Source organism: Plectropomus leopardus, chromosome 10, assembly GCF_008729295.1.
Source record: "Plectropomus leopardus isolate mb chromosome 10, YSFRI_Pleo_2.0, whole genome shotgun sequence".
In the NCBI taxonomy this organism is placed as follows: domain Eukaryota; kingdom Metazoa; phylum Chordata; class Actinopteri; order Perciformes; family Serranidae; genus Plectropomus; species Plectropomus leopardus.
The window spans coordinates 20,974,584-20,998,403 of NC_056472.1; the positions used below are offsets into that span (position 1 = coordinate 20,974,584).

At 40.5% G+C, this 23,820-nt stretch overlaps 1 protein-coding gene across 1 annotated transcript; it reads left to right on the plus strand.

Moving 5' to 3' along the window:
* The first annotated feature begins 1,639 nt into the window (after positions 1 to 1,639).
* LOC121949091 (vang-like protein 1) lies at positions 1,640 to 22,636 on the plus strand. The gene is made up of 8 exons (XM_042494691.1): positions 1,640 to 1,886; positions 3,427 to 3,598; positions 12,299 to 12,727; positions 13,624 to 13,799; positions 14,800 to 14,933; positions 17,444 to 17,594; positions 18,720 to 18,954; positions 19,941 to 22,636. Exons 1-8 carry the CDS (start codon positions 1,816 to 1,818, stop codon positions 20,199 to 20,201), a joined length of 1,629 nt encoding a protein of 542 aa, XP_042350625.1. The 5' UTR covers positions 1,640 to 1,815; the 3' UTR covers positions 20,202 to 22,636.
* Positions 22,637 to 23,820: the final 1,184 nt, after the last annotated feature.

A 23,820-nucleotide genomic window follows, 5' to 3' on the forward strand; every position in this document is an offset into this window, starting at 1 on the left:
AGATTCAGGGCGCTTTTTATTAATGCTGGCGTGTCTTCTTGCTTCCTTTGCTCTTGTCTCTTTATCACATCTTAGCAAGGATATGAGAGAGATGCATGTAAGAGATCTGTAGGAAACACCATGCAGTGTTTCCTCACTCAGCTCCTCCAGAAGCCTCCTCTCTCCTTTCTTCTCACTCCTCATCTCCTTGAGGTGCATTTAAGAGATCCACAGCAGAGGGGGGGATGATATCTGGGTCATGGGAGGAGAGAGGGCATGAGGAAACATAAGTTAGCATCATGAAAAGCACCATCAGTCTGATTCTCATACTGACTTAAACAGAAATGACAGCAAGAAAGTAGTTGACATAAAACCTGGAATTTCTTCCTTTAAAAAAGGACTCAGTTTGGGGCCATAGCTGTTTAAGAGGACACTAAGGTAATTCCCTTGTTTTTTATTTATGCATTTATTAATGGATGGATTGGTTTCGGCAGCCTGATGGGAACTGTGCTTTTAATTTGTCTTGATAGCACACTCACAAGATACTATGATTCCCTATAATTCTGCCCTAATTTTGTTTAAAATATGACAATTTAAAACACATTTCTTATCATATCTTCTGGTAGTGGCCACTGAATATGAGCAGTAGTGTTGCCGCTGGCTCCACAAGTTCCTGCTCAGCCCATAGATTTTACATTATGATAATATCAAAGATTTTTAAGTAATCTTCTTTTGGCTCGAGGAAAGTTTTACACATACAAAAACTCCATGGATAAAAAAAATCCTAATAAAAGCAGTCATAATTGACCTTGTCTGCAGTTCGAGGAGTCCTATCAACAGTTTAACAGACATGTCTTTTACAATGGTGGTCTATGGGGAAAATGCTTTTGGGGGTGCAGGGGATTTTTAACTCCAGTACCACAGGTGGCCACTGGGAAATATTAAAACAGGATTAGCTGCTTTCCTAGAGGCCTAGTCATGTGACGGTGGCTACGTCCATTATTTTATACAGTCTATGGTTTTCTCCCTTAAGCTCCTGCAGTATGTCTGCAGGACTATGATGTAACTGTCTGTTTAATCTATATTTAACCAGGAAGTCTCTTAAGATGCATTATTTCTTTTACAAGAGAGACCTGGAGACAATGACATCATTAAGACAGAGTCACATTAAACACACAAACACACACCTAAGAGGCATAAAGGAGTGAGCTCGACTATTTAAAACAATTGGATTGTTTATGAAACATGTTTCTGAATGTGGCATTTGAATGCCTGGTTTTAAGGCCTTGTTTCCACATAAACTTTGTCACGTAAATCATTCCAAGCTCAGTGTACAGTTTTTCCAGGTTCAGAACAAACTGAACATTATCAATCCATTATACTGTTAGAGGCAGGAGAAAGCATTTTAGAGGGGAATAAGCCTGCCTGGTTCATACATTCATGGTAATAATCTTATGTATCTGTCTGCTCTTTCTGTCCTAAAGCACAGATAATGAAAATGTATTTTGATTACTGGTGTCTCTGCTCTCATTTAAAATACACTGAATGTTAATCAGCGCACATCTTTGCAGAGATATACTGGCTGGAGAGTATATCTTATGCATTATTTGTTAAGACAATGCAAGCCTCATACCCTCTATCTCTCTATCTCTCAGGTCAATGTGGCTACTAAAGCAGCTCTCCGGGGTAGTTGTCAGTCGTCGTGGATTCCTGAGGCCCGTCTCTATAGCAACCCATTCCTCCTCCTGAGTACTGCTGCCAACTTACCCTCTCTGCCACACAACGAATCTCTCCTCATCCCCCCCTGGCCAATCGCCGGCTCTGAACTGCGTTGGAATGGATACCGAGTCGACCCACTCGGGCTACTCCTATCACTCCAGCCGCTCGGGGAGATCCAACCGACATGGGTATGTTTCCTGCCTGTCTGCCTCTCCAGCTGACTGCATCTTAACTCTATCTGTCTACTCCTCCCCCCATGGATTTCTGATAGATCACACACTGCATCTCTCCCACCACCTTTTGCTATATTTGAGCTGGTTTTGTTTGTCTTCAGTTTGGCCACGTGTTGGTTGTAGCCAAATAAAACCAGAGGAGACGTTAAGAGAGATACAGAAGAGAGAACAAGCTAGAGATTGAGACTGACAGAGATGGGGGATGAGGGTCGTCACAGCTGAGTGGCTCTAACCTATTTCAGCGATTCACTCGGCTTATCCTGCAAATGACTTTTGATTCCCGTCCTGTCCATTCCTCAATATTCATGCCCATCCCCATCCATTAGCTTTTTGCAAAGTAGGACTGCAACAAGTAATTATTTTCATGACAAAATGATCTGCCTGTTTTACTTTCTGTGTGTTGATTGATCATTTGGTCGTTTAAGTGTCGCTTTTTTTTTAAAATGTCAATCACAAATTCCCCTGAGTCCACAGTGACATCTTCAGATGTCTTGATTTATAAGACAAATAGTCCAAAACACAAAGACATTCAGTTTAGTATCCAAAAAGACAAAAAAGCAGCAGATTTTAGTTTAGACATAAAATGATTAGTTTATTGTTATTTTTTGATGACAGAACATTTATCAACAGATATTTTGATTTTTTGGTCATTTATAAGTCAAAATTACCAAACATTCGCTGGTTACAGTTTGTAGGCAGGCCTGTATCATGTTATTATTTATTTTTACTTAACGGTTGTTGAAGTCCATATGCAGAAAAATAATACTGTAATACTGTGTTGAAATTAACAGATGTGATTTTCTCCTTTTTGCATGCAAGTTTAAAACTGTACCAACAGTAAGCACTAAACAGTATAAACTGTTTTTATTTTGCAGGGAATATGAGAAGAATCATACTGAGTGTGTTTATATGCATTAAAGGGTTAAATTAAGAAATTAACCTCTAGTGCTTTAGAGCAGTGTGTGTTTTAGATCTCTCCCCTACGCTTGGATATTCGGAAAATATCAAGATACACATTGTGTATCGCAATATTACCCCAAACTAGGTAAACAAGTTGATATGTTGGACATACAGTTCTGGCCAACTGAAAAGGCATTTTAAAAAAGTTTCCAACATTTTATGGATAAAAAATTAAAGAAAACAATCTCCAGATTATCAGTAATGACTACATGTGCACATGACTATGTTTTATGTGTCTAGATAGATAGATAGATAGATAGATAGATAGGTACTTTATTGATCCCGAGGGAAATTTAAGTAACCAGCAGCATATTAAACATACAGAATAGAATATAGACCAATAAATATAAAAGCAATATATACAGAGAAAAAGAGAGATGCAGAATATGCAAAAACGCAAGATATAAAACAACAATAACAATAAAAACAGTGCAATACCAGTAAAAAAAAAAAAAAACAGTGCAACAGTGCAAACAGTGTTTATCTATATTCCTCTTGTGCCGTTCTTCATGTTCATTGTGTGTTTGTTCTTCAGAGATCGAAGCCGTGAGCGTCACAAGGCCAGCAGCAGCAAAGACAGCAGTCGCTCTGAGAGGTCCGTCGTCATTAACCCCCCCGACACGCCCTCCCAGGACTCCCCCGTTCACAATGGAGAGCCGCTGCCAGGAGAACCCATGCCAGCAGCAGATCAGGGAGATGAGGCTCAGGTATTTTTCCATGGCAGTGTACAGAAAATTGTTCACGCGACAAAAATATGATGGCAAAACTGTGAAGGAACGCAGGCTGTTACTTAAAGACATCATTAACCCCTAGAATAAATCAGAAAGCCCAGTAATCCATATACAGTATGAACTCGGCACTGTGACCTTTTAAACTCGTCTTCTCAGCAGCTGGCTGCCCATTGCTGCAGCGCCTGACACATAATAACAATGGTGACAAGGGATCAAATAGGTCAGAGGATTAGTATCCCTCTTGTAGGCCTGGACGGATTTGTACGGACAACGCTCGGTTACAGTGTGTGTGTGTGTGTGTATGTGTGTGTGAGTGTGTGTGTGTGTGTGAGTGTGTGTGTGTGTGTGATTTGCGTGATACCCGGTATAACTGTCTTGCCTGATCACTTTGAAAGCAGAGCAAATTGGTACCAGGCATCCCATAAAGCTGATTTTGCTGAGCTCTGCAAGCAAAATAGGTTTTGAAGTAGACACAGGGAATCACACTGCTGTAATATTGCAGCTGAAAGACAGAATGGATATTTAGCTACGTCAACGCTGTAGGGATTAAAGATGCATTCACATTTTAATCGTTATTTAAAGTCGTTCGGCAAACACACATATTCAAGTTAGATGAAGATCAATTATACTCTCATATCTGTCAACCAACAAAGCCAGACGCTGGTTGTATTAGCTTAGTACAAAGACTGCGAACAGGTGGAAACAGCCAGCCTGATTTTGTCTAAAGGTTTCAAAAAAATCCACATACCAACACCTCCAAAATCCACTGATTAACAGGTCATATCACATTTTAATCTGTACAAAAATCATAGTGTAACAACAGTGAGTGAGGTTGTCCAACATAACACAGCAACTTGCTGTGTGTGCATTTCAGGTTTTGCACTTAAACAAAAGAAGATGTAGCTTGTTGATTAGTGAGCTTTAAAGGAAGTCAGAGCTAAAAGTCGATTTTCTTTATCTTTGAGCAGAGCCAGGCTACCTGTCTGCGGGCTCTAGCTTCATATTTAGAAGACATATATGAAGCTGTTAAGAATCTATTTATCTAACTCTAAGCAAGACAGAAAATAAGAGTACTTCCGCAAATGCTCCTGTTGATGTTCTGTGTTTATTATTCCTTTTAATGCAGACAAGCAGGTAAATTGCAGTGACAGTTAAAGAAAGCAGCATGAGAAGCAAAAAGACAACCAAAGGAGGGAAAAAAAGAGTTATATAGACTGCTCTTCAGAGATAACTCTGCCTTGGGCTGCCTTCCCAGGCTCTCTGACCTACTTGAAATCTATTGGAAAAAGAGAGCATTTTGTCATTTTGTGTGTACTGTTTGTTTGTGTGTAAAAAAAAAAAAAAAAAAAAAAAGGTGTGTGTGTGTAGGCAAATGTGGAGTGGCTGCAAAACATGCACTATAGAGCACTGGTTCCCAACCTGGTTTTAAGATGTAAGAAAACTATCCTACTAGAAATTATATACACTAGGCCTTTATCTTAGCATTTCGTTTATGTATGTGAGGAAAACAAAATGGAGTTGTTATTTTAAAGGTATAGATTCAAGATAAAACCAGAACATAAACTGTATTCATAGAGCCTTTACTCTGCAAAAGCCTCACCCTTGTATCAGAAAAGTATCAATGTTAGGCAGCAAAAAAACACTGATTTTATCAAAAGCTTATTATTGATAATCATTCAAAAAACATTAAAGAAATACATAATACAAACAGAGAATCCTATAAAGCTTTTAAAAAATGTCAGAAAAAACTCATCTCAGATTCAATATTCACAGGAAATAAACTGCTGAAAATAATCCAAATTGCTTGTTTCACACAAACTTCTCACACATGTTTTCACATGGAATTATAGAAGGTACAGCTCAGTCAAATGTGATCCCAGCTCCATTTTTCCGGGTGGTTTTAGTAATCAGTGGTTTCTGGTCACAGAATGATTTAACTGTCCACACATCACAAGGCAAAGCAGCTTTATTTGTATAGCCCATTTCATACAGCAGGGCAGTTCAAAGTACTTCATTACTATACATTTTTGAAATAGAAAGGATTAAAATAGCAAAAGTACAGACAAGAGATAAAAGGATTATTTAAAATGGTTTAAAATCAAGTTCAAAAATATGTTTGCAGTCATTACCAAGTAGGATAGGCAGTGGTTAATAATAAGCTGCGACTTAAAAGTGAATTAAAAGAGCTGCATGGAAGCTCCAACAACAACACGGGCAGTGAGTCTGCTCTGCAGCCGCTTCTGCATTATAACAATACAACTGATCCACAGCAGGAACAGGACAGCACTGCACATTCACACCAATCCTCAATCACCGTAAAGCACTTGCCTTTCCTACTTCTCATGCCAGAGTTATCAGTACTGTTATTATTATGCATTACATAGAAAATAAAATATCCATAAAATATGTTGCTTAGCCAGGGGTCGTCGGTTTACTCACTGATAACAAAGGGTTTCCTTACAGAAAAAGGTCGGGAACCAGGACTATAGAGTATTACTTTATGTGATTAGGATATGAGCATGTCTTCAGCCAGACTTTCTGACAATCTCTGAGAGGTCTGACCTATTTTACCGTCTCTGCTCAGCATCCCCTTCTGGCTCGGCAGCCACATTCCACGATGTCATGTGATTGTCAGCTTGTAGCTTACGTCCATTGTCCGCAGTGTAAAGTAATCTGCCATTGTAGTGTGTTATAGCCCTCCAGACAAAATGTGTCAAAATGGCACAGCACCACCATCGCCATCATTACCACCAAAGTCCAACCTGAGCCAGTGCTTTCTGGAGCAGCTCAGTTAGATGGCAGAGCTAACAGTGTAACACTAACAGGCTCCAGAGCTGCAGAGAGACGTTCTCACAGACTCAGATTAGCCTCAGCATCCAGCCAAACGCCACTTTGAGGAAAGCTGATATGAATAATCCTTCATGTTTACACGCATGCCTATGACATAAGGATACGGTGTTGGACTACAGTTACTGTGTGTGTGGGTGTGTGTGTGTGTGTGTGTGTGTGTGTGTGTGTGTGTGTGTGAGTCATAGACAGAGCGCCAAGTCTGTTACTGAGACTGTCCATGCTGCTTTGTGAGACATGTGAGTTTATGCCAGAAGGCAGCAGCTTCACAGTTAGCTCGAGCAACACCAGAGCGTATGGGGAAGGCATATACTCTTGTTTTGGTTTTTCACACTTTTGTGCCCTTTTCATTATAGTATATGCACGCACACACCTACTCATAGCTGCTACACTCACAGCTTTTTTCATGTGATGTAAAAATAACCACCACAATTAAAAGAATGGAGTAAATTGTAGGAAACCTGCCAAGCGTTTAAAACTAATGCCATTTGTTTTTTTCCCGTAGCTCTGGATGACTCATTTGAACACAGTAACACTAATACGCTCAAAAAAAAAAAACCCAATGTGTGAATGTCATTTTAACCTCCACCCAGGCCAGTGGGGCTTAGCTATTGTGTTTTTGAGCTGGCAGACTGTTTCCTGTGTGTGTGTGAGTGTGTGTGAACAGTGCTAATCAGTATGTTGTTGTGCTGTTGCGCTTTGTCACAGTGGAACAGGCCTAACTATAATCCATATTCACCCTCTGCCAGATGAAAAGGCTGCCAAGCAAGCAGCAGCAGTCCTGCTGCCCCCTCTCTTTCCTGTAACACTTCTCTGTTTGATTCTCGCAGTTATTCTTTCTCTGCGCTTTGCTGTATATAGAAATCAGACCTGATTAGTGTAGCATTAATCTTTTGGATTAATCCAGAGATTTAATGGCTGGGTTTAACAGTGTATTAGCTCAGTATGTGATACACTGTTTAACCCACAAGATGAGACATTAGCATTAAAATGCTTGTCTGTATAAACACTTTGGCAGAGATATTGTTAAATGTTTTGTATACAGCATTCAGAGATTTAATACAGCAGCAAGCAACTATGAGCTATATAAGGATATAGTGGAAAAATGGCGTCCTGTGCAGACAATTGGAAGACGGTCCTGCCAGCACTGCTTTGCACTGCACTCACTCAGCAGTTACCGCTGATATCTGGACAACCTCATTGCGGAAGTGTAATGCCCTTCCCCCCTCCCGGTTTACACCATCAGCTTAGGCAGCATTGTTGCTGTCGTTAGCTCCTACTAGCTGGCGGCTCAGTAACCTCCATGTTGAGAACTGTGTCCAGACAACCTCTGAATCATAGAGCCTGTTTATACCTGGCGTTAACGTGTCTTTGGTGATCTGAACAGTTGACAGCCGAGAAAGATCAACATTCAGACCTGTGTCTATCCTGCATCTCCAACTGACTACTTGTGGTCAGATTTTGTTCACTAGAAGTTCAAAGATCCCTCCTCGCATATATTATGTCCACACTCTCACTAGCTGCATGATGGTTAAGTTAGCAGTTGTGTCAGCACAGCTGGAGATGTCGCTGTTCACAGAATCCAATACGTCTCCTTCCATAGGGCAATGCGGTGGAACATCATGCAACACTTGTCGTAAAATAACCTAGTGTAAAAAAGAGCCTTAATTTGCTTTCACCAGAGCAAGCACCATGTCCTCTACTGATGATATCGGCTTTGTCAAGGACGCATCAGGACGCATTAGTGTTTACACTATAAAAGATATTTGGTCAAATGCATCCAAGACCACCTGCGCATGTGGTTTGAGTGATAAGATCGCAATTTGTGTCAGTGGTTGTTTACACTTGTATTTAGTGCATATTTACTCAAACTGTTTAAAATTCCCTTTTGCATTTTTAACCCATCATATAGGGAAAAGCACAGGTGTTAGTAATAACATAAACAATCACTCTGCTCCATTCAAGTGTCCCAGTAAACCATGACAGTGCGACAGTGAGACAGCGTGCACAATAGCAGGACGTTCATTGTAATATTTACACCTGCGCTTTTTCTACTGCGATATGTCAAAGTTACTTCCTTGAAAAAGCCCTGTTGCATGTAATAAAACTTGCAACACCAAACCAGGAGTCTATTTTGGTCATTTTTTATAGGATACATGGAAATTAATAAGCAACGTTTTCTTTTTATCTTCCTCTTTCAGTTCGCAAAACAAAACTGTGAGAGAGCTGACATGTGGGGATGAGTTACACAGACGGTCTGGTTTCTCTGCTGACTCAAAACTTCTCTAGAGCTCTATAATCACTCATTCTGTGTTTATGTATAGTTTAAATCAAGATTCAGTCATTGTCATTTGCATATTCTTCTGCTTGTGTTTGCAGACAACAGAACTAATATATTACTGTATATCAGTTCTGTTTGCAGAACTAATATACAATGCGAGTCTGATATTGGAGCATTAATACAACCTATTAAAACAACAATGATAGAACAGTCCAATCACTATTTTGTTATTGCAGTAATCCATATTGGCTTCATTACTCCATGTAGCAGGATGTTTCAGCCTTCCACTTGACCGTGGGTTTATCAGTCAATGTCAGACCAACGATGAACCTCCTATTTTTTGCAGTGTGTCCCACTTTGTTGGTACTCGTCAGCTTTTGTTGGCTGTTTTTCAGCTGATTCAGCATGTTGAATCTGTCCTATCTGTCTTCAGGTTTCACTTTTTGAATGATAAACACAGACTGCAGCCGCCTGCTGGTATGCAGTTATTTTCTCTCATGCAGGTGCAGAATGTATGTGCTAGCTGGCCATCGGCTGCACTCTTTGTGGTGTGTTCAAGTGCAACTTTTTAGCCAAGACACAGGCGATGTGAGGTGACACAGCTGTGGACCTTTGTCACCACTAGGTCCTTGATGTCAGTTTGGTGTGTCTGGTCATTGATTTTGTGAGACAATGTAAGCGTAATGTGGCAAAAATTGAGTAAAAATACATATTTACAAAATATGTACTTCAAAAAACACAAGTCTATGCACAAGTAACAACCGAGCAAACTCTATCTGCCGATGAATACTGTGAAACACTGTCAAAAGCTCCAGAACAGGTTCAAATGGGCCTTAAGTGGAGATTGTTGAGTCAACTGCTGCTTCCACGGTAAAGAATGAACCGTCAAGCTTAATGGGATATTGTTTCTGTACTCCCAATTGTGCTTAAAGTGTGGAATGACGTTGATTGTTCACAGACCCTGTTCAAGCAGTCCGACCCTATTAAAAGAGTCAGCTCAAGAAAGAAAGGGAGCAAAAGAGCAGAGATGTGAGAGGAATAGAAATGGGATCGGATACTAAATAGAGTTGACACTGCACTTACATCGCTGACCTGTGGCCTCACACATTAGTCTGGCAGACAGTATTAAATGCTGCTTCTGCATAACTCCCTCCCTTCTCTTCCTCTCTGTCTCATTCATCTTCTGGTTCCTGTTGGCATCCCCTCCTCCAGCATGGCTGAGTTAATTAGCTGTGAACGGTAATGGAGGGTAGAATTCATATTAATGTGCTATATTCATGCTGCATTTTCCTGATTGGAAATATGCAATTTCATATTTCACATTACACACATAGCAGTCAGTCTGCACAAGTTATATTAACTTCCCAATAGGCACAGTTTACAGTGAGATACACAGGTGAGAATTAATATGACCATTATCTGTCTGCAGCCTGTCTGCTTTCCCAGCAGCTTCATCAGGCCCATATGGCTCCAGTTTGGGGCATTACTGACTGTTTGAAGTGCTTAGGTGTGTGTGTGCACACGTGTGTGAAGCCACAAAGGCTTATCTGTACAGCTTGTCTCCTTTTTTTTGAGTCCTCATCCCTTTCTCTGCAGCTGCTGCTCCTGTGATTGGTTGTAGTTGGAGAGATATACAATGCAGTGACACTCTGGGGAACAATGAATGGCTAATTACATGAATTAATGACAAGCACACAAAAATTTAAATGCCTCTTTAGAGCAGACTTGTCATTAATTTATACTCCCTGTCTCTGTTTCTTGGAGAGATTTATGCTTAAAATGACCCTGTTGGCTAGAAAGGGAAAAAACATGACTCTAATTTGCAGTGATGGGCCTGGAAAGCTCCAGCTTCTGTTGTTGTGATTCTGTGTGTGTGTGTGTGTGTGTGTGTGTGTGTGTGTGTGTGTGTGTGTGTGTGTGTGTGTGTGTGTGTGAGCGCGCACACAGCATCTTCCTGCCAACATGAACATTACAGCCTTCCCCAACCTGTCATCTCATATTACTTCAATGGGACTTTGAAGGCCTGTCATAATGAGGCAAAACTCCAAAGAAATGAAACATCTCTAAATAGCATGAAGGATGCGCTGTGTGCACGGTGCATAAAATCCATCATTGCTTGTGCAAAGACGGGAGTAAAATAGGATAATGGAGGCATTGTTGCCTGTCAGATTCTGGTTTATATTCATCAGTTGATTTGCCAGTTCCTCATGAATTTGTCAATTTTGTCAGCTATTTCAAAATGACAAAAAATCTCTCTTGCCTCTAGTTGGATCTAGGAATGGAGACAGTTATGGTTTTCTTTGCACAGTGTGCCCGAGATTTTCGTCTCTCTTCCCTAATACGGTAAAGGTTTGTGCTCTCAGTGTTGAAAAATAACATATAAAGCTGCACTGATAGGGTCACCAGGTGACCCACTTTATACCGTACAGTGTAGCATTTGTATCTCTTTTCTCGCATCCCATATACTCAGACGGCATCCTGCATTTTGACTGGCTCTATTCTTCAAAACTCAAAGCACTGCAGGATGGATGCTTATCTAAAATCTGGCTTTTATCTAATCGCTGTGAGGAAAGCAGGGAAGGATGTAATCAAGGGGCTGTTTTTGATGTCAATCAAACTGCGCACACGTGGGTCAAAGGCAGGTGAACCTGTCACTGTCGTATACGGTACAGGTAGCTGGGAAAAATCGCAAGCTATGCAGATTTAGGCGGAATATGATGGAAACTACCACAAAGAAAATGAAATGCAGCTTCAACAGCAAAGAGTGAAAAACTATGAGTTATTTTTCAATTTCACATGGAAGGGGGAGTGTACAACTTTAAGCAAGGAATTGAGGAAGAATAGAATTCTTTATTTCTTAGGTTAGTGGGACTTTATATAAAAAATTTTAGACCACCTCTTAGCATTGTCACACACAAACATCCTCTTTGTCCAGTATCTGGTATGTTACGATCTGGCCACCCAATGGTCAATGTTTTTATATTTTCAGTCAACTTTCTTGCCAAATCTGCCATATGTACAGGACATAGACGGGATTGAAATTCCGTTTTTCCTTAGCTTTTTTAAAATTTATCCCCAGACATTTTACCCACATTTTAAAAAATGATTTTCTAAATGTAATTTTTTGCCATTTGTGTAACATTTCTTACCATGTTGCTCATTGCCTTTTTTCCATGTTTTTAAAAGAAATTGCACCAATTTGCTCAGGGTGCATAGGGCAAAGTTATTGCAGATCAATACACATGGTCACACACTTCTAGTGAGTCTAAAGTGATGATTAAGAAGGATAACTTTTTTGTACGTAACTCTATATAGGTAAATTCTGCATAATAATTTAATACTTTACAATGTTATGCAGATACTTTGTGATATATTGCCTCCCTGTAGCCATACTTCATAATGCTTTAACGAAAATGTTTTGTGTAAATTATTTTTTCAGAAATTAGGAAATCAACCCTTTATATGCCAACATAGACAATCTAGTTTCTCCAAATAGACATCCCTGGCTTGAATATATCCTCCTTCACCGTTCGTCTTTCCTCCCTCAGGATGATAACTGGGGGGAAACCACCACCGCTGTGACGGGCACCTCAGAGCTCAGTATCTCCCAGGAGGAAGTGGTAGGACTGGGGAAGGGAATGCAGGACCGGACCCAGGGCTTCCGCCGGTATCTCCCGCTGGCTGTGGGCTCATGTGTGGGACTGCTGGTGCTGGCCACGCCCCTGGCCTTCCTGCTCCTTCCAGCTGTAATGTGGCCAGACAGGCTGCAGGCGTGCGGCGCAGCCTGCGAGGGCCTCTTCCTCTCCATCGCCTTTAAGCTCCTCATCCTCCTGTTGGCCATGTGGGCCTTGTTTCTCAAGCCGGGCCGTGCGAGCCTGCCCAGAGTGTGTGTGTACCGTGCCTTCCTCACCACCCTGACACTCCTGCTCACCATGTCTTATTGGCTCTTCTATGGGGTCCGGATCCTTGATGCACAGGTGGGTTTGAGGGTGTGACATTCAACACATTTAAGTTAACTGTTTAGCTATAAAATGAGAGTGTTTGCTGCAACCATTGGGTGGTGCTTTGTTCTGCTTAACCATTTTTCAACATAATAGCTGGATCACAGAATCCTGATTCATATTTGATCAGCGCTGCCCAGTTTGACAAGTGACTGACATCATTGACGGCTGTGTTAGAGACTCTTCGATTCTGATTGGTTGCTTTTGTTCAGGCGTGGTGGATTAGAGCATGAAGGAGGCAACGGGGACACAAGTTTTTTTCTTTACAGACTATCTGTCTCATGTACATCAAGTTTTTGACAGTTTCTTTGCTTTGTGCTTCTCACTGTCAGTAAATATTACTTTTTTCTGTTGTTTGTATGATCATTTTTTTTTCTTGTTGTTACATGTTCAAAATAAATTTCCAAAATCAAATCAAAATCATAATTTCATCAAATATGACAAAAAAAAACATTTTTAGAAAAGTTATTAACTGTAGCTTTAATTTGGTTGTCATTCACCTAAGAAAAGTATTTCTATTAATTTTCTTTAATCTACACAAATTGTGCAGTGTGAACATAAACATGTCTTTTCATGAAACTAAAAGTGAAAATCACAAAATGTAGTTATTTTATGGTGTTGTATACCTCCGGAGTTGTTTGCAAGGTGCCATTTTAGGTTGATTCTATAATGCAATCTTATTTTAGTCATGTATTATCATTGCATGATTGTTTAATTCTAATTTTTTGACATGTTTGTGTTATTTTGTGGTATTTGTTGCTGCCTTGCTCTTGAAAACATTATTCTTAATCTCAGTTATGCTTTTTTGGTTAAATGAAATTAAAGAACCAACACTGAATGTTTTCATTGACCCTGTGATGTTTTCTGAGCAGGATGAGGACTACCATGGGATTGTCCAGTTTGCTGTGTCCCTCGTGGACTCCCAGCTGTTTGTCCACTATCTGGCCGTGGTGCTGCTGCAGCTCCGCCACCTCCAGCCATGCTACAGCGTGTGTGTCATCCGCTCCACTGATGGAGAGACACGTCACTACAACATAGGACAGTTTAGGTATGAAAACACTGTTACTACCTCCTTTATGTGCTTTATGTAGTTCCTCATGAAAAAAAAATGAAAGAAAAAAATTAAAATTACAAGCACATTAGAATGTATTAGATACATGGATATGGATGAATATGACCTTTCTGTACAGAACACATTGAGACACACAAACACTAGAACTTGGTCACAGTAATTGGAGGCCAATGTCCACAGGGAAGACTGGCACAGGCAGTAATTGAGTTACTCATCAGCCTCTGCGCCTAGCTTGCTTGGGGCGAGCTATTCTAGGAGTTTCGGGGGAGGGATGACAAAGTGGCAGACACAAGCGTGCATCCTATGGCTGTCTGACTTTGTTTCTGTGCTGAAGGAGTGTGTGACTACGACAGGAGTAGGAGACAACTGTGGTCATTAGATAAGGTTTGTGTGATGAGGATAAAAGCTTAATCGGTTTATAATTTACACGAAGGTTAAAACATGGACGGGAGGCAGAGACAGAACGAGGATACACATGGTATTAATAGCTTCTAAATACTTAAAGGGGAACTATATAGTTACAAGGGGATATATTTGTAAATAATTTATTGAATAACATCAAAATGTTAATGTCTGAAAACCACAAGGTTGAAAATTGGAAAAAAGTGAGCTAAGCAGACCTCTGTAGCCAGCTCCTCGTCTCTTCTTGTGGATAGCTGGTTGCTGGTTGAATAACACACCTGAATCTGTGGCTGAATTGTCACCAGTCGAGTTGCGTGTTGATCTTTCTGCTGCCTTGATTGTAATCCAATTTTTTTCTGTCCATTGTGAGTCCAACAATGTTAGAAAAGTGCAATGTAAAAATAAAGCAGCATTTTAATACAGAGGCGTCATCGGGCAAAAAAAAGTGCGTAAGAGAATCCTTTGTTTGTCTAAAAACTTAATGTTCACTGGATTCAAGGGCATTATTCAGTTTCTTATTCGATTCAGCCATGAGGTAACATGTACTAAATTTACTCTCTCTCCTCTCACACAGCATTCAGAAAGCAGCTTTGTCCATTTTGGAGTATTACTACAGAGATTTCCCGCTCCATAACCCAGCCCTCCTCTCTGCCTCTAAGCACCGAGCTGCCAAACACCTTGCCGGGCTGAAGGTCTACAACGTGGACGGTGAGTTGTCCCAATAATAACCCTAAAAAACTGTCTAAACTGTCTCTGCCACACACACATCATCTCCGTTCAGCCCTCTGATGCGTCGTATCCACCATGGCAGCATGTGTCATTGAGCCAAAATCAGTGGAACAAGGGTGCTTTTTAATAGTTTCTATATGCCACGGGTATTTAAACCTCGTAGTCAGTCAAGGAGAGTTGCTTGGTCAGTGGACTTCCACGTCCACATGGCACTGTAGGTATCCTCCCGCATCTGTTGTTGATGTTCCGGGATGCTGTGTCAATTTATGCCTGTTACATTCAACCTGTCTTTTCAAAATACACTTTTTTTGACAGGAAATGTACCTTTTCTGCTAATTGGATGCAAAACACCTCATATTTCCATTTATTTCCTTGTGCAGCAAAAGCAGGTGGTTAGGTTTAGAGAAAAACATCATGATTTGGCTCAGCATTCATATGGGAAATGAATATCAGGCTCCCAGGTGGAAGTCCAGGGTCTGTTGGACCAATCTACAACCCCTCTAGCTTGCCCTATGGGGACTTTTGAGCTCCTAATATTACATTTTTACCAGCGACTTCTGAAACTGACACAACCTGGTGGTGTTTCATACTGCCACAAAAGGTGCCTTTGTATGTCAAATATCTGATGTCAAAATCACTGGCCAAACGGCAGTATTTGAGAACAGGCTGCACTGCCATATATGCCACAATGACTTTGATCACCAGCAGTTCAGCTTTTAGATTTTTTTTTCTATCACATATCATATATCCATGTGAACTTTCAGGAAGGTGTGAAGAAAAAGTCAGCTAAAGTCAGTGCGATGTCTATTCTAAGTCTATCTGAAGCCTGAATATTCGATTATTAGATCTCAGCCACAGTCAGTGTCTATCTTTGTGTAACTACTCGATGTATAACTATGAATTCCGCTTCTTCTGCTTCCATGTTGTGATGTTTTCTTTTCCATCTCCATCTCTTCCACGAGCAGCTTTTAAAAACAAACTCAGAAAATACCTTTTGGACAGTAAGTACAGTTAAAAGTCCTCAACATCACTCTACGCAGCACTTTATCACAGGAAGCTGATGATTTCACGCTTCAGCTCACTCCATCTTTACTGCACTCTGAAGCCTCCGTCCCTGACATAATGTATATATTGCATCTGCGGCAAGCACTCCCATTCCTACACACACACACACACACACACTCTGTGCTTGTGATATATTGCCTTCCTGAAGCCACGTACACACCCTGTAATGCCACATATTGCACTCTTTCCCTCGGTTAAAAGGGTCCTCCACTCAACACCCGCAGATCCTCCACCTGCTCCACAGCACAGTGGATCTGATGATCTATGGGCGGGATGCAGTTGGGTTATGGTGTCCTCATAGCACCTCCCATCCACCCCAACCCCCTTCCCTATCAAAGCGCAGCGGCAAGGCCTCTGGGGGACCGTGGAATTTCAAGCCTTAAATAATTCATCAGAGTAGCGCTCATTCCTCACATACTCCCACATCTCTCCTTCCTCCCGCTCAGCCTGTCTCCAGCTCGGCTCGCTCTCACTTTCCTTTTTTTCCTCCCCTTCTTTCTTTTCATTTTTCACTCACTTCAAACCCCACCCTACCTCCCTCTCTTATTCTCATTCACAGTCATTCAAAGTCACTTTTAGCATGAATATATAGGCCGGAAACTTAAAGAAGCCGGTGTTTACCCGGTGTTTTTCAGCGGAAAATATTTACAATGTTCCCTGTGCAAATTATCTGATGGCATTCTTTGCACAGCAGGATAGTTTTTCCATCCATGTTTTACTGCTATATGCAGGATCTCTCTCTCACCTGCACACACAGATATGCAGATCAGATAATTAATGATTTATATCCTCACCTGACCTGCAGCATTTACTCTCTATAACCTCCCCCAAACTCTCCTGATCTTCATTAATATGGACTAGACCTCACTCCCCCACAATAAAACCCCAGAAACTCTAACACACTGCCGTACAAGCTCCATTAGCTTTATGAGTTTCTCATTGTAACCAGTAAATTCACAGATCAGACAAGAACTATGGCCTTTGAAGTGTAAAATGATGAATATTTAATCCGCCCTGCAATATAAAGGTTTGTGCATCAGACTTTCTGAGTAGAAACGAAGATGCTTCCAGTGGAAAATGCCTCTTTTCTCAGCTCTAAAATTAACATTCTCTGTGAGTGAGACACATGATCTGGCAGGATGCCCTAGATAAGTAACAAACAGTACCATGCACTCTTCTCAAATCTTTGTCAGACTCCTAAAATGGACTTCATACTGACCAAAGAGGTTGATTCGTAGTTGTTTTACACCTCCAGTGATGTGTGAGATCTAAATTCCTCTCCCGTCTGACCTTTTTCTGTCCGGGATTCAGATTGAGATACAGCTCATTAATCAGAGTCAGAGACCCTGGTGAGGTCATGGGCTACTTCCTCCTGCTCAAACTGATTTACCCAATTTGCCTCTGTCCTCTCCCTTTGGCTGCAGCCCCGGGGAACACAGCAGGAGCGCAGCCTGGTAATGGGAATCAGTCACGGGCCATGGTTGCAGCTGCAGCCAAACGCAAAGACAGCGCCCACAATGAGCTGTACTACGAAGAGGCTGACTACGAGAGGAGAGTGCGTAAACGTAGAGCCAGGTGAGTCATGGAAAAAGATGACAGCATGTCAAAGGGAAGTCTACTGATCTTTAGACTCTCTCAGACACGCAGCTAAATATGGTAGTATAAAAGCCATTTTTCACATCAGTTTGAATGCACATCTTCTTTTGCCTCATTAAAGGTATAATATGCAGGATTTTCATAAAAAGATAATATGGTTATTGATGTTCCGATCTGATTAAAAGGATTGGTGTCAGACCTGATCAACACATTTTTAATTGATCAGGATTGACTATTTTGAGCATGCACGCTGCCTGATCCTTTTTCACGTCCACCATCACACAGGTGTTGGAAACGCAGAGCACGATCTGAGGAAGATATTCAGTTTTAATTGTAATGCTGCTTCTCCAATAAGGAGAAACTGATTTTTTTCATGTTCAACTTAAGCTGCAACACCATTTTAAGTGGAATTGATATGTTCATTTTTAGTGAAACAGCTTTACTATTATGCTGTAATACATGGAACTGTGACTGATTTTTTATTTGTTGCGACTGAATGTTTAAGTTCAGCTATGATGCTACTTTGAAACAGCATTATGATTATATTAATATAATGGTTTTATATCGACTCATACAAAACCGATCCCTAATTATCAGTTATGACACACTAGAGATGTGTGGCTGTGCCTTTTTCTGCAGAGACTCTGCCATCTGCCCGTATTTTCTTTTTTTTATTATTAGTTTCCTGCACTCGGGCACAGCACAGCAGACTTGAAAAATTGTGAATCTGTTCTTTTAAGATCACTAAAATAAACTTTTCACTTATTATGTCTTAGACAAAAAGAAAAAATAAAATAAAATACCAAACACTGTGAACTGCCAATTATAACTGAAAACTGCAAATCATGTTGTTGAGGAGATTCTTCTCCTGACAGATTAGTCGGTAAAAAATAATTTTTTCTCATGGTTCAGGGTAAAAGGACTGATTAAGTGACAAAAAGCCAGTTTGTTAACAGATGATAGATGAAGCCAGTAACACTAAGTACTCCATGTCTGAAAAGGACACAACAGTTGCACTGGCACATTAGAGTGTTGCTTAAAGCATTAAATACTCATGTTGAGAGCTGACCGTAAGCTAACTGTGTGTGTTCCCTCTTTCGTCAGGCTGGTGGTGGCTGTGGAGGAGGCCTTCACTCATGTCCGCAGGATGAAGAAAGAGGATGAGCGTGCAACACCGTCTGACATCATGGATGTGCGTGAAGCAGCTCTGGCCATTTTCCCCTCTATGGCCAGGGCGCTGCAGAAGTACCTCCGCACCACCAGGAGGCAGCACTGCCACAGCATGGAGAGCATCCAGAAACACCTGGCTTTCTGCCTCGTTAATAACATGAGCCCCAAGGTGAGTTTAGCTTTGAAGCTCGAATTTGATAACGGATTTATTATAAGAATAAATGTGTGTTTAATATTTACTATACTTTATATTGCTCACTCTTCAGTTTCCACACACATTTTATCTTATTCTATCAATTAATTAATTAATCTTTAATTTTTTTTGTCAAAATTAGCCAATTTATAATATTACAAATCTTGAAACCATCCACTGAACCTAATAATGTATTTTCGCTTTATTCTTTCACTTACCTGTTTGGAAAATATAGATTAATCTAACTCACTGACTTTCCTATATAAAACCTATCTCTACATGAGACTCTACCTACCTTTATACTTACCTGCAATGCAGACTTTGTGGTTAAACATTATCTTGAGAATGTCTTAAAAAGAATGTAATTTAACTAATGATCCCCTGTTATTTTTTTAACTCTTACACCAGTTAGCCAAAACATTAAAACCACTGGCTAGTGATGTGAATAAAATTGATCACCTAGTTACAATACAATGTTCTGCTGGGAAACCTTGGATCCTGGCAGTCATGTGGATGCCACTTGACACACACACCCCACCCAAACACTGTTGCAGACCAAGAACATCCCCTCATGGCGTTCCACAGATGCTTGATCAGATTGGGATCTGGGGAATTTGGAGGCCAGGGTGACGCCTTGAGTTATTTGCCACATTCCTTGCGCCATTCCTGAGCAGTTTTTGGCGTGATGCATTGTTCTGCTGAGGGGGCCACTGCCATCTGGGAGTGCTGTTGCCATGGGTAGGAGTACGTGGTCTGCAATGGGGTTTGGGTGGGTGGAGCATGTCAGGTGGCATCCATTGCATTGTAATGAGATGATCAATGTTGGCTTTAATGTTTTGTGCTGATTTGTGTGCTTGACTCAGGTTGCAACAAAGATTTAAATACATTTCTCAGTGTTGTGTCATCCAAAAACCAGAATTCTTGCTGAACACTGTAGTGTTAATGGCTGTTTCTGTGTCCAGGCCTTCCTTGAGGCATACCTGGCCCCTGGTCCTACCCTGCAGTACGGCCCCGAGCGCTGGATGGCTGACCAGTGGACTTTGGTCAGCGAGGCGTCTGTCACCAGCGGCATTAAGGAAGGGACAGAGTTCCTGCTGAGGTGTCTTGACTTTAGTTTAGCTGTGACCGTCAAAGGCATCCCGTACATCCGACTGACTGAGGAGTACATCGACCCCAAGTCTCACAAGTTTATACTGCTGCTCCAATCAGAAACCTCAGTTTAACACAGTGGACCGGAACTGCTGATGTGGACGTACAGGACGTGTTATCCGACTGAATTTTACACAAAAAAAGAAACTTTTTTGTACTGTTTTTTGTACTTCTGTTTATCAAATGTCCTCACATAGAATATCTTTGTGTCCTCGTCTTTGTCCTAAAGGGAACATGCTTGGATTTCTCTGTCATGACGTCTGCAGAACACAGTTCAGGTATTCCTCTATGCACGACAGATGACTCTCACACACACTCTCTTCTTACTTTTGATTGCATGTGCCAGTGTGTGCCTGCGTGGGAGAGTTCATGATTTAGTAGGAGTGTGTGTGATTTAGGATGGAAAATGTGTGTGTTTTGAGTGCTGTTTACACTCGGGATGTGTCTCGACCTGTCTCTTCTTTCTCTGTAGAGTTGACTATAGTGACCAGGACGTTTGATATAACCTGAACCCTTTTCACCAAAACTGCTCTTTTTTCAGTCTTAGCTACGATTATTTATCTGTCCTGTATTTCAGATGTATGTACAGTATTTATATGTGAATATACTTTATCCCTCCAGACTTTTTATATCAGAATTGTGCATTGGATGATTTTTTTACCTTGTCAAAGATTTTTTTTTTACTTTGTCTGTCTGCACTGTATTTGTGGAAAAAGCTGGACTGTAAATAGTTGAAGACATTTGTAAATGTCAGAACCACTGGAATCTCTTGGACTGAATGCCAACCACAGTACAGCTTAATATAGATGGTCTAGCCAATAGATTGTGAACGAACACATGTGACTACTTAGTGTCTTTGTATGGTTAAGTGTGTGCAGTGAACACTGATCTCTTTGTAGGCTAGTAGAGAGACTAAGACCCTGTCTACAAGTATACAGATATTTTTATTCTTATTTTCCTTCTAAGCTGCAGATTTTTAAAAACCCCAGTTACTGTGTGTCCATGTAGACATGAAAAATTAAGCTATTGGGAAATAATGACATCATCTCAATTTGCACATGCAGTTTGTTGCTATATGTAACAAGCATATGCTAGAAACATCAGAAACAATGACCAACTATCGGTATGCTAACCTTTTGTTAGCACTGCTTGGTCAAAGTTTATTTAAAATTTATTGCTGCACCACTTAATGGATGAACAGAGGCAACTGCTGCACCCAGTGTTTTTGCTCCAACTCAGGGTCCACAATTTAAAGTCTGCCAGAAACAAAAGTTTTACATCAGTTCAGGTCGCAAATTTACAAATCGTAGGATAATGAAGGAATGACCCACCCTACTCTCCCTTTGAGTGGCTAGTTCTCATTGCCTTCGTTGGTTTGGTTTATGTAAAAGTATTGGGATTGGTTAGGGTAACAATGTCAGGGTAAGCCAATCAGAGGCAGGGTAGGGCAGGCCACTCCTTCATCATCCTAGGATTCGCAAATTTGCATCCAGGTCGAACCAGTGAATGCGGGGACACTTCCTAGAGTGGAATTGTTGTCAACCAAAATTAGAAGGATATCTTTTGTATGTCCAGAGCACCACTTAAATGTTTAAGTAAGCTCCTTCATCCTTAAATTGGATGAGATTAAATGGCAATCAGACATCCTGTGGGTGTTTTGAAAAGGTAACATTAGTCTGTACACTTAGATACCTTTATGACAAGGGGAGACAATGTGGACAGAGGGGGGGAAAATAACCATTTTCAAAAATATCTGTATATGTGTAGACAGGGCCAAAATCTTTGGACGGCTTTGAGGTTCATTTGTTTGACCTTTAATATCTTGTGTCACTTTTGTGCTGTTTAAAATATGACCCTGGTTTTCATCTCAATTCAACACAAGGAGGGTGTATGATTACAGCACCCTTCTGCATTATGTAAATCACGAGGATCGTGCAAAACCTAAATATTACCTCAGCAATTTCAGAAGACTTCCCCTAAACATCTCACTAGAAATTAAACATCTCTTATCTCATGTTTGCAAGTGTTTAACAAATGTTGAAAATTGATTATTTGGTGTAAATTAGCTCAACCTAGAGTCAGTATTTCTGCTGTCAGTATTTTGTCTAACTCTGCTGCCACCTATCTACAGCAACTGGAACAGGAACGCTGTCACTCAAACTGTTCATTTGTATGAATATTTGAACTGTATTTTAAAAAACTTTTGTATTTATGAGGTCTGTTTTGTTGTAAATTTACATTTACCTGAGTGTTACTGTGGTCACAGATGGTGTAGTTTTGTTTAGGCTTTTAGAGTGTTGTTGGTTGTAAATAGCTCTCGACTACACATGTGCCTCGGTTACACATATTTAGGATGTGCTTGGTATACATGTGCAGTTTTCAAGCGTGCTTGTGTGCGTGTGCGTGAGAGAGAGAGAAGAGGAGAAAGAAAGGGAACTTAATGAAGAAAAGAGATTGCTTTCCCAAATGCTTTGTACCCGTCTTCTTTTATACAACAGAACATGTAAAATTACAGCAGCTGTGTCAAAGTCACATTTGTAAAAAAAAAAATAAATGAATATTTGTATCGACCTTTTCAGCGCCTTTGATTTTTGTATTTCTATGTAAGAATTGACGGGAAGGATACCTGGTATCCTTTATAAAAGGGAAAGTTAACCCTAAAATCCCAAATACTTTTTTCCTCTCACTTGTGCTATTTGTCGATCTAGATTGTTTTGATGTGAGTTGCCGTTGAGTTTTTAATTTTTTTATTTAATTTTATTTTTTGATGCTTTGTGCATACCATCTAGTTCAATTACACCGGAAAGAAGGCAGACATCTCCATGGCCAATATCTCCAACAGTTGGCAACTCACACCAAAAAGTCCTGGAAAAAAAAGATACATATATAATGTTGCCACTCACCTACAGGTGAAAAAACTACCCTGTTAAATCACATTTTCATTTCATTGTATCCAGAGGGAGACAAGAGTTGGACAATGAGTCCCAGAAAAGAGAAAGCAACAATGCAAAGTTAAAAGTGCAGGAAAGCAAGAGAGGAAGAGCAACACAAGAAATTAGCATTCTAATGAGCTTTCCAGAGTCAATCCAGCAGTGTAACGACAGCTTTATCTCCCCGTGCAGCTGCTGCCTGCCCCATTAATTCAGGTGAGAAATAACGCCGATGGAGAAAGAGGAAGTAAGTGAGAGATGAAGGCAGCGATTCGAGGTTTGCTATTGAAAATGGAGATTCATCAGCATATGGTTTACAATGTTAAACCCCCTGGACAGAAAATATAGCACTGAATATAAAGTTAGGCCATCTGAAAGGAGGGTGGAGAATTAAAGCAAACGGAAATGCAAGCACATATTTACTTCTCAGACTGGCTTATTGGCTCTGAGGACAATGAGCCACAACATATGTTATTGCACAGATTGTAAGTAAAAGAAATTAGGTTTTGGTGGAGGAAGAACTCAGAGTCTTTACTTCAGTGAAATTGACGATACAACACTGTAAAGATACTCCATTACAAGTTTAAGTCCTGCAATCGACATTTTGCTCAAGTTAAAGTACAAATAATCATCAGCAAGTAAATCTAGTTATTCTTTTTACAGTCCATGTCCTGATTTCTTTAGAGTTTTAGAAAGACTTTTTTAGAGTATAAGACTCATTTAATTTGCCTTTACTAGTGAGTCTGTCTTTGTTTTCACTTGG